Source organism: Juglans regia, chromosome 12, assembly GCF_001411555.2.
Source record: "Juglans regia cultivar Chandler chromosome 12, Walnut 2.0, whole genome shotgun sequence".
Lineage (NCBI taxonomy): Eukaryota > Viridiplantae > Streptophyta > Magnoliopsida > Fagales > Juglandaceae > Juglans > Juglans regia.
The window spans coordinates 26,664,713-26,677,953 of NC_049912.1; the positions used below are offsets into that span (position 1 = coordinate 26,664,713).

The following is a 13,241-nucleotide window of genomic DNA, read 5'->3' on the forward strand; positions in this document are numbered from 1 at the left end:
CAATAAATGAATAAAGTCATCGTGGGAGGTGCTGAGAAGGAAAAAAGATTGCAAGATTAATGATTAGGTCAATACATTGTAAAATGTATAAAGAAAGGTCTTGTGCTATTTTTTTGCTTTTTCTTGTGGGTCAAAGCTAATTTGAATTTCAAGATGAAAGGAAATTGAATGGCATGAGCCCAGTGGAACAACCAATAGTTGGATGGCAGGTGGGGGTTGAGGAGCAATAATAACTGCCTGCTTTTTTGGGTTATTGAAGATTAGCAACTAGGACAGTAATTATTTTCCAGGTAAGGAGAAGAGGAACCCTGGCTGGGTGTGGCCGCAGAGAACGTGGACCATCATAACCTGTTCACTAAAACCACCTACTTTTGTACTACCGACGCCCCCCCCGCCCCAAAACAAAACCCTTCTTTTCAATTATAAATGATTTAAAACACACCCTCCAATTGAAGGCTGCAGCACGCATTTTTTAAAAAAGCACCAATGGTAGGGTACAATACAGGTAATTTTGTTAACTCCTATTCCTTTTACAATCCTTGATCTTCCATAAAAAGAGATACTTCAATGGGGCTAAGAGACCTTAAAAGAAAAATTACATGGGGACGACTCTGGCCTTGTACATGCATATATAGGCCATGTGCCAATCACCTGTGACAAGCAAAGATGAAACTTTAGCATTGATGCAGGATGATAGTAAAGGAGTGACTTGCATTAGCATTTATACAGAAAGCTATATAAAAGAAGAAAAAAGGAAGTAAAGAGTCGGGTCCGTCCTAACAAAACGTATGCCTATTCCACAGGACATACACTAACGGGCAAAATTTCGAGTTATCTTTTATATGGCTGCAATTGTGCCACGGCAACTTAATGCCATTATGCGGGTGAACATAACTGTAATCTTACCTCCTCCAGACAGTTTAGTGATGTCTTCCTCTCGCTGTGCAATTGGATTGTCATCATCATACTCAATCCATTTCCCTGAGTCCAACAGTGGTTATTTGTCAGTTGAATACCTATCTTCAGTTCAAGCCACGTGAAACAGAGTATTAATGGGTATATTCTAGAGAGCTCACCACTTTCTTGCTTGACCCAGGCAACATAATGCCCTGAATCAGCACTCCTACCCTTGTGAGTCAACACAGCAACCAAATCATAAATTCCAGTCAAATGTGTTTCACTATCTGATGGACGCCCTGCAGTGTAGAATCGGTCAACAAGTGGAAACATGGAACCACATGCACTAGATATCCAAAAACCCCAATGAAATCTATGATTGACCACCGAGTTCAGTTAACATTCATAGTATACGTCGGTACCTTCTTGGGATGCGGTCATAGATGGTTCACCACTTCCATTTGATGATCCCTGTGTGCAAACAAGAGACATTATATAATTCCTTTATCACATAGAAACACATTTGTACGTGCATGTAACTAGGTAGTCACCTCTGCATCAGACATCTTGACATCACCTTTAGAACCAGCGGCATCCTTGCTAGCTTTCAAACCAAGTTTTTTACCTTCCTCATCCCTCAAAACCTAAATTATATATTGTAGAAAAGAAAATGTCCAACACAACAAAAAGGTAACAATAAAAAAATGGAGATGGAGATGTAATTTCGAAGTCCAATGAAGCCAAATGCAAGCAGAAAACCTTGCGAGGAGCTTCTAATTTTTTGCGGAGATCATCTGAACACAGATCATAAACATCCAACTCCAGAGGATAATCCACTTTCTGAGACAAGTAAACAATCTTAATTAATATTGATACTTCCAGTTTTAAATAACATTGAATATGAATGAAATAGACAAACACAACATGTGGACTTATCATATTCGAACTCTACCACACAGAGTAAACATTTAAATGAAAAGTTTTAATTTCTTTATTTTTTTATTTGATCTAATTTCCACAATGATGTGAAAGATACAAATCCAACCCCACAGTGCAACAATATGACAGGAGAAGAAAACTGGCATTACCCGCAAAATTTTGGCCTTCTGATTTGACTCCCTCTTCCAGAAAAAACGCACAAACTGAATGGTCAAGTACCTTGAGGAAAAAAAATTACAGCAGTCATAAGAATTTGCATAAACTGGCAAAATGATAAGGGAACCATCCAAAGAAGAATTTATTGTTGCTTTTATCAGGATAATTCAGACGTTAAATAGGAAGATCCACACGATTTGGTCCTATAAGGGGATGCTATTAAGGGGTTTTTGGGAAATTAGTAAATTCATCCCATTCAGCTATAAAAGGAAAAATATTAATTTAAAATCAGAAGCAAGTTATACCTTGGCAGGCCATTGATACGAGATTCTTTCAAGTAAATTGCACTACGTCTCAAGGAAGGGGAAGCCTTCTCCAATTCTGATTTTAAACCCTACAGAAACAAGTGAAATTAACAATAAGATTATCATGCTCATCCAAAAATGTTTGCTCCAAAATAGATGGTCCTCTTTTAACTAAGAGAAACAGAATATACAGCTTATGATTTGGAATCACCAAACCCAAAACAAGAAATATTCCACCCAACGTTTTGATTTAGCAAGAGACAGAAAACAGCAAGCACAAATTCCAATGGACATGCTAGTTTTTTTTTTTTTTTTTTTTGATAAATCCAATTGACATGGTAGTTAGATGCTCACAATTGGTTGATAACACTTACATGCTTTAGTCCTTCGTGCAAATGGTTCACCTCGTGTGATATGTGGCATTTAAGTGAATACACTGATTCTGTCTCTGAACTTTCTTCACCACTTTCTTGACAATACACCCTGGCCCACACCAGCAAAAGAACACATTCATACCAAAAACTTAAAAAACAAACTTTCTGGTTTTACAAAAACAGAGAAGGATCACAAAAAGACACCAATGTACCATTAATGTATTAACAAGCTAGGGATTCTTAGTTGTTTTTGGAAGACTTTATTTATGTGGGCCATTGCTTTAGATTTAAATGGTCTCAGCTTCCATGATTTTCTTGTAACAATTTTTAGTTCTTAATTTGGTGTGCTCACATGTATACTTCCAGTGTACCTGGGTTTTGCCTATCTTTATATCAATCAAATTTCTTCTTACTTAAAAAAAAAAAAAAAAAAGCTAGGGATTCTTCCTAGATAGGCGTTAACTCGTGTATACCTTCTTGTGTACTTGGGCTAAGCCTATTATTATTAATACAATCGTTTACTTAAAAAAATAAAAAAAAAAAGCTAGGGAATCCAGCCTATAAAAACCAATAGTCTCTTCATCCCACAATAGACGCTGTGCTTTTTTTGGACTGTCCCAAAATAGATGTAAGTTTCAAAACATGAAGATACCACCCATTTAACTTCCCATATTATCTTAAATTTGAATTCACATTTTTTTTTTCCAATTTGAACCCACCTTTCCTGACCCATCTAAGGGTATTTTTGGAAGTGTTCATTTCACTAAAATGTGCATTATTTGTAAACTTTCACCTATTGGGAGATGGAGGGAGTAATAACCAAACTAATATTACCGTTTTAAGTCAAAACATAATTATGAAACAATGACATGTATAACTACCTGCTAACAAGTTCGATGCCAAAGAGGGCCTTTACAGTATGGGGAATTTCACTGCAAAAATTGTCGTGCAGGATTAGTATTAAACTACCAGGAAAATAAAACCAGAACAATTAACTTATAAGTGCCGCTAAAACAGAATAGGACCAGAGCGGTTCAGAAGAAACTGCTCAATGGTACTTGTAGCAAAAATTAACTGCAACAGAAGTTCAAAGGAGGGAAAAGGGAGGGTGAGCATTGGGAAGTTTGTTAAGATTAATCATCCAAGATAAACTTCCGTGCAGCCAACATTGATTCCATGACACATGCACATCCTACCAAGTAACAAGAAAAATACCTAGAATCAGTTGATTTAAGAGACTGAGAAAGTGTATATAAAATCTGGGTCCAACATTCTTCAGCATCCTGTTACACATTTAAAATTGACAGATATACTTACAACCAAATTAAGTCAGTGAGATTGTCAAGAAGAAGGTAATTTAAAACCTGTTGCATGAAGATGCCATTGTGCAGCTGGCCAAATTGAGGATACTTTTTACGCAACACCTGCAAACATAGTAACAAAAAAGCATGATGTCTCCCTCCACCACAAGTAAGAAAATTGCAATATAAACTAATCATTGAGATTACAACGTAAGAAATAGTGTCTATAAAGAGGCTCAGGCAGATAGATGTATAGAAACTAGCAAAGAAAACATTTTTTTTACCGGTAAACAATTTTCATTGATGATATTTATAGGCGTAGCCAAAGTACATGGGAACTAGCAAAAATGAATTCATTAGAAGTGTTATATGAGTTGTGGCTTAAACTCTAGCAATGCAATAATATAAAGCATGGACTGAATAACAGTTTTAGAACCCACAAGAACAAGACAACATATGCCAAGAGATTGTAGAGAAGGTGGAAGGGGCATGCCACCTTTTTTTTTAACAAAAAAGTTCTGTTCAATATATTTCTTATTTATGCTATAGATTTTACTGCAAAGTCCCTGATGCAATAATTAGGGGTTGTTTTGGATACAAGAAGCCTCTTAACTCATCTCATCTAATCATTACAACTTTCTCAAACTCCTACACAAAATACAATAAATAATTCAGCTTTTTCAAATCCCAAAATAAAAATAATATTTTAACAATATTTTCTTCAACTTTCAACTTTCATTTCATCTCAACTGACTATCCAAACCTCCCCTTAAACTTCTAGTAAATCCCACTGGTAACCCCAGGTTGCAAGGGAAAGATAAATGAGGTTCAATATTAACTCAAATGGTAAAACAAGAGAACAAACCATCCAAAATTGCATCGGTGCCACAGGCTTGACACTTTTATCAAGCTCATTAAATAAATCGCGTGTTGCTATAGTCAACATATGAGAAGACTGATCCACATCATTGCTTCTTCCAGAGTGTGAATACCTAATGAGATTTCAGGTGATGCATCTCAGTCATTAAATGCTGCAAATTAACTATGAAAACAGCAATTCAGAGAATACATCCTGAAACAATTCCTGTTGATTGAATGAAGAAGACAACTCACTTGACCAAAGCTGACTTTAACTCTGGAACAGAATGGAGACATTGTACTGTGGAGTTCATGTAACAGGTGTTTCCGAGATTAAATAGACCAGCACTATGACCCTAGAAGCAGAAACAGCATGGGCTGAGAAATCCATACAGCAGAGGAAAAGACTAAAATATCACAATTAAATTCAAATATTTTCAAAGCAAATTTGGTCTAAATGACTAAATGAGGTTAAAAAACTATAAAATCCTAATTTTTAAACTAAGGAAAAAAATACATAATTAAATTTTTTTTTTTTTTTATAAGTAAGAAGTTATATTAATCCACGTAAAAAGGCAATGCCCAAGTACACGGGAAGTGTACAAGAAAAACCTAATTACAAACTACGCGCTACGGAAAGTAGCGTAAAAGTCATTAAAATTCCTCCCATTCAATACAATAGAAGAAGCCCAAAGCAACAAAGTGTGATAAAAAAAGGCCCTAAAACTATCCGGAGAGCGTTCCTTATTTTCAAAACATCGGTCATTTCTTTCATTCCATGTGCACCACATTAAACATAGAGGTACCATCTTCCAAGCAGCTGCAATATGACAGTTGCCCCTAATCCCTCTCCAACATGACAATAAATCCAAGACTCTCCTGGGCATCACCCATGCAATACCAAGCCTAGTGAAAATGTCATCCCATAAAACCTGACTATTTCGCAATGTAGAAGTAAATGGTCTACTGATTCACTGCTATGTTTGCACATAAAGCACCAATCGGTTAAGTAAAGGCCTCGCTTTTTCAGTTTATCTATAGTCAATATCTTCTCATGGGATGCCAACCAGCCAAAAAAGGCAACTTTAAGGGGTGCATTGCTCCTCCAAATGCTCTTCCAAGGAAAGGCATTGGTGGGATGAGCCGTCAAAAACTTGTAATAAGAGCGAACTGAAAATTTCTTGTTCCCAGTGAGTGTCCATATTAGTCCATCTTCCCTACCTGCTTGTACTTTCATTGCGTATAAAACATTGTAGAAATCAATAATGTCATTTAACTCCCAGTCTTGTACAGCCCTAGAGAAACTCACTGACCAATGAATAGAATTTGCGGAGATGCTCATATTATCAGCCACCGAAGCATCCTTGTCTGACGCAATCCTATAAAGCGAGGGAAAAGCATTTTCCAAGGCCACATCGCCACACCAGATATCATGCCAAAATCTTATGCGCGTGCCCCTTCCCACCTCAAATCTGAAATTACCAAGTAGGTCTTCCCATCCATTTCGAATGAATTTCCAAACACCCACCCCATAGGCCCCTCTTACTGCATTAGAGCACCAATCTCCCCAAATACTCCCGTATTTAATGTCGATGATGCTTCTCCAAAGAGTGTCCCCTTCCTTATGATACCGCCATAACCACTTTCCAAGTAAAGCCTTGTTGAAAATTCTCAGTTTTCTAATCCCCAAACCACCGCAAGACAAAGGGGTGCAAACTTTATCCCATCTAATCAAATTGAATTTTTTCTCATCTTCTAGCCCTCCCCACAAGAAATCACAGAAGATCTTTTCCAGTCTATTTGCCACCCCTGCAGGTAAAGGGAACAAAGATAGAAAGTATGTTGGAAGATTAGAAAGTGTGCTCTTAATAAGCGTGATTCAGCCGCCTTTAGACAAGTAAATTCTCTTCCAACTTGACAGTTTACATTCAATTCTCTCAACAATCCCATCTAACATTACCTTAGATTTGTGAGGGGCCCCCAAAGGAAGTCCCAGATACTTCATAGGCAAGAGTGACACCTTGCAACCCAAAATGGCAGCCACTTCACTTAGATTGTTAACCAAGCCAACTGGAACTAGCTCGGACTTCGATAAGTTCACTTTAAGACCTGAGACAGCTTCAAAACACAGAAGGAGGGCTCTCAAGGAGCGAATCTGATCTGGGTCTGAGTCACATAAAATCAACGTATCATCGGCGAAAAGGAGATGTGTGACTGATAAGCTTTCATGCAAGAAACTACCCACGGAGAAGCCCGAGATGAAACCCCTATCCACCACCCCCTCCAACATTCTACTCAGTACATCCATCACTATAATGAATAACAAAGGAGATAGAGGGTCCCCTTGTCGCAAACCCCTAGAGCTGCGAAAGAAACCTTCGGGGGTACCATTGATCAAAGTGGAGAAACTAACGGTTGTGATACAATGTTTTATCCACTGACACCATCTTTCCCCGAAACTGTGCCTGCCCAGAATGTACAACAAGAAATCCCAATTGACATGATCAAATGCTTTATCCATGTCCAATTTACACAAGAGACCTGGGGTGCCGCTTCTAACTCTAGATTCCAAGCATTCATTAGCAATAAGAACGGAGTCTAAAATTTGTCTTCCTTTAACAAATGCACTTTGTGACTTCGAGATGATCTTCCCCATAACTTCACTTAGTCGCTTCGCAAGAACTTTTGATATGATCTTGTAAACCCCGCTCACCAAACTTATGGGCCGGAAATCATGTACCTCCACCGACCTTGCCCTTTTCGGGATAAAGGCGATGAAAGTGGCATTTAGGCTTCTCTCAAATTTCATGAAAGAGTGAAATTCGAGAAAAACTTTCATAAGATCATCTTTAATAATGTTCCAACAAGTTTGGAAAAAAGCCATTGTAAAGCCATCGGGGCCCGGCGCTTTATCTTTAGCCATCCCGTTAAACACACTTAGAACCTCATCCTCCTCAAAGGACCTCTCCAACCAAGCTGCACTTGCTTGATCCATTGAATCAAAATCTAGTCCGTTTACCTTTGGTCTCCATTGATATTGCTCCGTTAAAAGCTTGTCATAAGAATGCACAATGTGATTTTTTATCTCAACGCTATCAGTCAAAACCCTGCCTTCCGAATGTAGGACCTCAATAGCATTGTTTCTACGATGAGAATTAGCAACTCTGTGGAAAAACTTTGTACATCTGTCCCCTTCCTTCAACCAAAGGGCTCGAGATTTTTGTCTCCAAGAGATCTCCTCCATAAGGGTGATTTTTTCCAGCTCAGCTACCACTACCATTTTCCTTACTTTTTCATCCTCCGAAAGAGTCCCCCCCACTTCTTTTACATCAAAATGCTGCAGCTCTTGAGAAAGAGTGGATCGCTGGTCGTTAATATTCCCAAAGACTTCTAGATTCCATTTTCTTAGATCCTTTTTCAAAGCTTTTATTTTCCCAGCCAAAATGAAACTAGGGGTGCCCGTGAGTTGATAGGAGTTCCACCATGATCTAACTTTCTCCGAGAACCCATCAACCTTTAACCACATGTTCTCGAATTTAAAATATCTCCGTCCCCCGTGAAGACCCCCACAATCTAGTAAGAGGGGGAAGTGATCGGAACAAAGTCTGGAAAGTCTTTTTTGGCAAAGGTTGGGGAAGTGGACCTCCCAAGAGGAAGAGACAATGAACCTGTCCAACCTAGACCAAGCCCTCCCGTTAGACCAAGTGAAATCTCCTCCCGCCATAGGAAGATCAACCAGTTCCAGCTCAAAAATAAGTGCTGAAAAATCCGCCATGGCTGGCCCATGTTGGAATCCCCTGATCTTTCACTTGGAAACCGCGTGACGTTGAAATCGCCTCCAATACACCACGGGATATCCCACCAACTACACATACCAGCTATTTCGTCCCACAGTAGTTGTCTTTTATTATCAAGATTTGGCCCGTAAACACCTAAGAAATCCCAAATGAAACCATCATCAACATTTGAGAAAGAGCAAGCTACTGAAAATTCACCAACGAAATCCTCCACCAAATTGACTACTCTTTTATCCCACAACACTAATATGCCCCCTGAAGCACCCTTAGAGACAAGGGTGGTCCATCCCACGTAAGGGCAATTCCACAAGCTTCTTATTAATTGCCTATCAATATACTTCAACTTAGTCTCCTGCAAACAAATCACATCTAACTTCCACTCCCGTAATAAGTTCTTTATTCTCAGGCGCTTGTTTGGATCATTCAAGCCCCGAACATTCCATGAGAGGATCTTGGGCTTCATGGACTATCGAGGTTCACCCTATCATTGTGTCTTCCCCTACTCACGCTTCCTTCTCTTGCATCATAATTAATGGAGCAAGTAAGCCTCTTGAGCTCCCTGTCTTTTTTAGCAGCGGATTTAGCAAGCTGTGGCTGTCCTGTTTCTATGGCAATAATGAGGGCTTTAAACTGTTCCTCGTAACCTTCACATGAGATCCCAAGGCAGTGTCGAAGAGCATCAAACTTTTGTAATACCCAATCAGATTGTAATCCCGCCCCTAAAGGTGCTGGTGGCAGCGAGCACAGAGGACTAGAAACATCTCCATACTCCTTACAAACTAGTTGAAGATCAGACCCATGTGAAGACTCATCATCTGAGAGAGCCCCTTCAATCGATGACTCATCCTCCCCTTCTTCCACAGTACACAGCACCATTGAAGGGGTCTCCAAAACCTGGGATGGAAAAGGCAATCCCTGGGCCCTAATGAGAACATCTGAGAGTTGAGGAGGACCAGAAGTGTGCGAGGGGACGTCTGAACCCACACCCGAAGGCAGCCCAGTGGAGGTCGAAGCCTCCATGCAAACCTTCCTCCCTTCTGAGGTCGGGGGTGAACCCAAAAAATTAGCCAGAGGCCTAGAAGAGGCCATCGGCACTATCTGTGTCTTGGGTGAGCACGACACCTCTTTCTGAGTCGCCGAGGAACACAAGATGGTTCTCTCAGCTGTCGGCAGTGGGTCTATCCTGATAACCAGGGGCCGAATTGAGGCCATCGGCGATTTCTGGACCATCGGCGAGCTCGAGATCTCTTCCTATGTCGTCGGAGTGATCCCCGAGTCCAAGGTGCAATCGGCGACACCAGCCGACTCCTTCTGCCTCGGAGAGCTTTGGTTCGCCGGCAACCGTGTGTTGTACATAATTAAATATACAACACAACCACAGGAAATCACCAATGATCTCATCATCCATGGGTGGAGGAGATGCCATACTAGGCACAGCATGGTCATGATTGTCAAGGAAAAAGTGACCAAAAAAATGAAAAAAAAAAACAAACTTTTTATGCTATAATTTGTTTGATTCCATGAATTTGAAGAGAAGAATATTGCACCAATTCATATTCAAATGTGGAAAAGATTTCAACTAAATTCTTTTTTTTTTTTCTTTCTTTTTGTGAATCCATAATATCCATGGTCCAAGTCAATCATTACCAATCCATATTCATTTCCCAATCTGTATCTCATCGCATTTCAATTGGCTTTGCAAAATTGAATTCCTAACTAGCTCACAAGATTAAAGCATATAGTAATTATAGCATAAAGTAAGAACAAAAGATGTGCAGAGTTTGTCTTACTTATCAAAAAATATGTGACTTCAGAACAGAAGATCTGAGTCTTACCATGGCAACCACTTGCTCTTCTTCTGGAAGATCTTCAACAAATACAGGTCCCTTCTCTGGAGCTTTAATAATCTCATCTGCAGTTCCCATCATCATTAATTTTTGACCCTAGACAAAATAAATGCAATGCGTCACATAAGAAGAAATTATAGAAAAACAAACAAAATCAGTGGCAAGTACACTATGAAGGTCAAAGCACCTCTTTTACTCCTAATGTCGACCAATCTGCATCATCCTGCATTATCCCAAGAAAATAAAAGTAAAAGAAAGTGGTTGGGAATTTATAAGCTTCTTGCATCTAGTTTCCATGAGCTCTCACTCACACTGCACCTCCTCCCCAATTAAGTGTGAGGTGGAGGGTGAGGTTGCAAGTTCAAAACCAACAAAGTGCGGGCCTAAGTTACAAACAAAAAATAAATAAATTTGCAAAAAATCTGATCAATTGTGAAGTTTATCCTGGATTTATCATATGATCAAGTGACTTGAACGAATCAAGATATGGATAAGATTTTAGCATCCTTTACAAAGGCATACACTTACTTTGAGTAAACCACCCTTAACCATAATCTTCTGCCTTTCGGGAGGAACCCCAGTTAGATCATAGAGCTGGCACTTGAAGACATAAGGAGGCTGTGTAGTATCGATTTCCACATCTTTAAACAGCTCCTTTTGCCACTTTACACTCACTATAAAGATACACATATTGCAATTTTCAGAAACAAACAAATAAAACAAATAATGAGAGCACCAGGATCAAAAGAAAACTAAAGGAAAAACCAAAAAGAGAGTCGGGATTTAGATAAAGCATCAACATTTGACCCCTAAGCTAAGTGACCAATGAAAAACCATCGTTTTTTTTAAAATAAAGGAATAATCGGACACTTGTGGGACTTCTAGAAGCATTTCATTATCAACTACATGTCCGAAGTGAACAAAAACTAATGCAACCTTAATACATGAGCATTTGAATTTGATCCGACTTAACAAGGGAAAAATCAAGAGATCGGGGTAGGAATAAAATTAAAAGAAGGAAAAGAAGAGGCGTGCAACACCCTCGCGCAATAAGAAGGGCTTAATGAAAGTCCACACGCTCAGACGCATAGGTGTGCATCGTAAATCTTTGGTTTCAAACTCGAATTAAGTTGACTACTATGGCTTCTTCTGACGTAGAATTCAAACCCGATGCACAAAGAGTACACAAGGCCAGCAATTAAAACCGACTTATGCTCACTTATTAGAAACTTAGTTCAAATCTCAGAGAATTGCATACCAGCGATATGTCAAAAAAAGAAATTCCAGAATCCTAAAACATACATAAAAGTCGCAATCCGCTACAATCCCAAATCCTAATATTCAGAAATATCCATAACCTCGGAATGTTACAGAGTTAACAGGAACAGACAAACTGCTTAAAAGCCACATCATTAATCTGAAATTAAGAAATCTCATAAATCCTAAACATCATGGGAAACTCATTAATAGAGCTCTAATTGTTCCATAAACCGCAGATGAACGAACAGGGATGCTCAAAAATCATGGGAAACTCATTAATAGAGCTCTAATTGTTCCATAAACCGCAGATGAACGAACAGGGATGCTCAAAACAACAAGCAAAAACAGTAATGTTGGGCTCGGTCGATGAAATATATCCCGATGAAAATCGAGCTTGAGAGGGTTTCCGACCTGTAATCATATTGTGAAGCTTTGGCGTTGAAGAATCGAGGAGGGGAGATAGAGAGAGAGAGTTCGTGTTTTGCAGTGCTCAGCTTGAAGGAGGGGCAAACAGGCAACGTGTTTCTATGGCTTTCTGCGTGGATTTTATAGAGTCCGAGTACTAATTCGGATCTTGTCCCAAATTGACTCCGAGTGTGAATTGGGTGTTCCTGCAGTGCGAATACGGGTCGCCGCATGACCTCATTGTCATTTATTGACCCTGAATGAGTATCAACGGGCCGGATTTTGGATGACCCAACCCGTTTACAACCAATTTGTTTACACTTGACGAAAAAATGGTGAAATTAGCTTTATTTTTTTTCTTTTTCTTCTGTGATAAAGAGATAAAAGTGAGAGCTATAAATTATGAGATGACATTATTCTTTCAATTTTTGAACATGAATTAAGTGTATAATGTAGATTATATACTTAGTCTCGAGGTGTTGAAAAAATATTAATATGTCAACAATTTGATAACCTGATGACATATGATCCAATTCTCTAAATAAAAAATTTGAATTCAAAACCGCCTACCTTTTATATAAAAGAAAAAATATTAATATGGCATAATTTAAAATGATAAAGTGTGTAATGTAGATTGTTAAGTCTCAATAAAAGGTTGATATTTGAAGTTGGTCAGTAAATGCAAGCTCTAGGAAGCTGTATATTTAAAACAATTAATTGCAAAATCAATCATAAATGTTTATTTTTTTTATAAAGCTTCTTAGGCTTGCAATTTTCATATTTTACAAATTTATAGTCCGTATGTTACCATCTCGAGTTAAAAAAAAAAAAATTCACAATATAGTGTGTTGTCTATTAGTGAAAAATTAATTATACTCTATATTTATACATCATGTCAATTGTTGATGTCGTGTTTCACAAGCCTAGACAATTTCATTCGGTTAATGCTCGTGCGATCATCTGTACAATAATAAGGGGGACCTTGGGGTCTGTTGATTCTCCTATACTTAAATCAGTATGGTGCTAAGGTTGAAGATAAAGTGTATTGACTATGATTGTGTTAGATTATTTACCTGTGTATTGTCGGTAGTGTTTATTTATA

General features: G+C 38.6%; 1 protein-coding gene across 2 annotated transcripts; it reads right to left on the reverse strand.

The window, feature by feature from the left end:
• Positions 1 to 427: 427 nt before the first annotated feature.
• On the reverse strand, positions 428 to 12,270 carry LOC109007901 (ubiquitin carboxyl-terminal hydrolase 6-like). 2 transcript variants are annotated; one of them, XM_018987795.2, is made up of 18 exons: positions 12,146 to 12,270; positions 11,003 to 11,148; positions 10,662 to 10,697; positions 10,463 to 10,570; positions 5,086 to 5,186; positions 4,838 to 4,964; positions 4,036 to 4,095; positions 3,887 to 3,954; positions 3,553 to 3,603; positions 2,672 to 2,780; positions 2,298 to 2,386; positions 1,986 to 2,055; positions 1,657 to 1,737; positions 1,449 to 1,541; positions 1,320 to 1,368; positions 1,077 to 1,184; positions 907 to 981; positions 428 to 651 (listed from the first exon to the last, which is right to left on the reverse strand). In XM_018987795.2, the coding sequence occupies exons 1-18, from the start codon at positions 12,153 to 12,155 to the stop codon at positions 596 to 598; spliced, it is 1,437 nt and encodes a 478-aa protein (XP_018843340.1). In that variant the 5' UTR covers positions 12,156 to 12,270; the 3' UTR covers positions 428 to 595. The 2 variants fall into 2 exon arrangements, with proteins under 2 accessions (XP_018843340.1, XP_018843339.1); XM_018987794.2 differs by having other exon boundaries at positions 1,077 to 1,196; positions 12,146 to 12,255.
• Positions 12,271 to 13,241: the final 971 nt, after the last annotated feature.

Bases quoted from the DNA above. Each gene is read 5' to 3' on its own strand.
- LOC109007901 (XM_018987794.2), bottom strand. The intron at 4,096-4,837 runs GTTTGTTCTCTT...CTATGTTTGCAG, and splicing joins CACCGATGCAATTTTGGATG to GTGTTGCGTAAAAAGTATCC. The intron at 2,781-3,552 runs GTAGTTATACAT...GGTGTGGGCCAG, and splicing joins GGCATCGAACTTGTTAGCAG to GGTGTATTGTCAAGAAAGTG.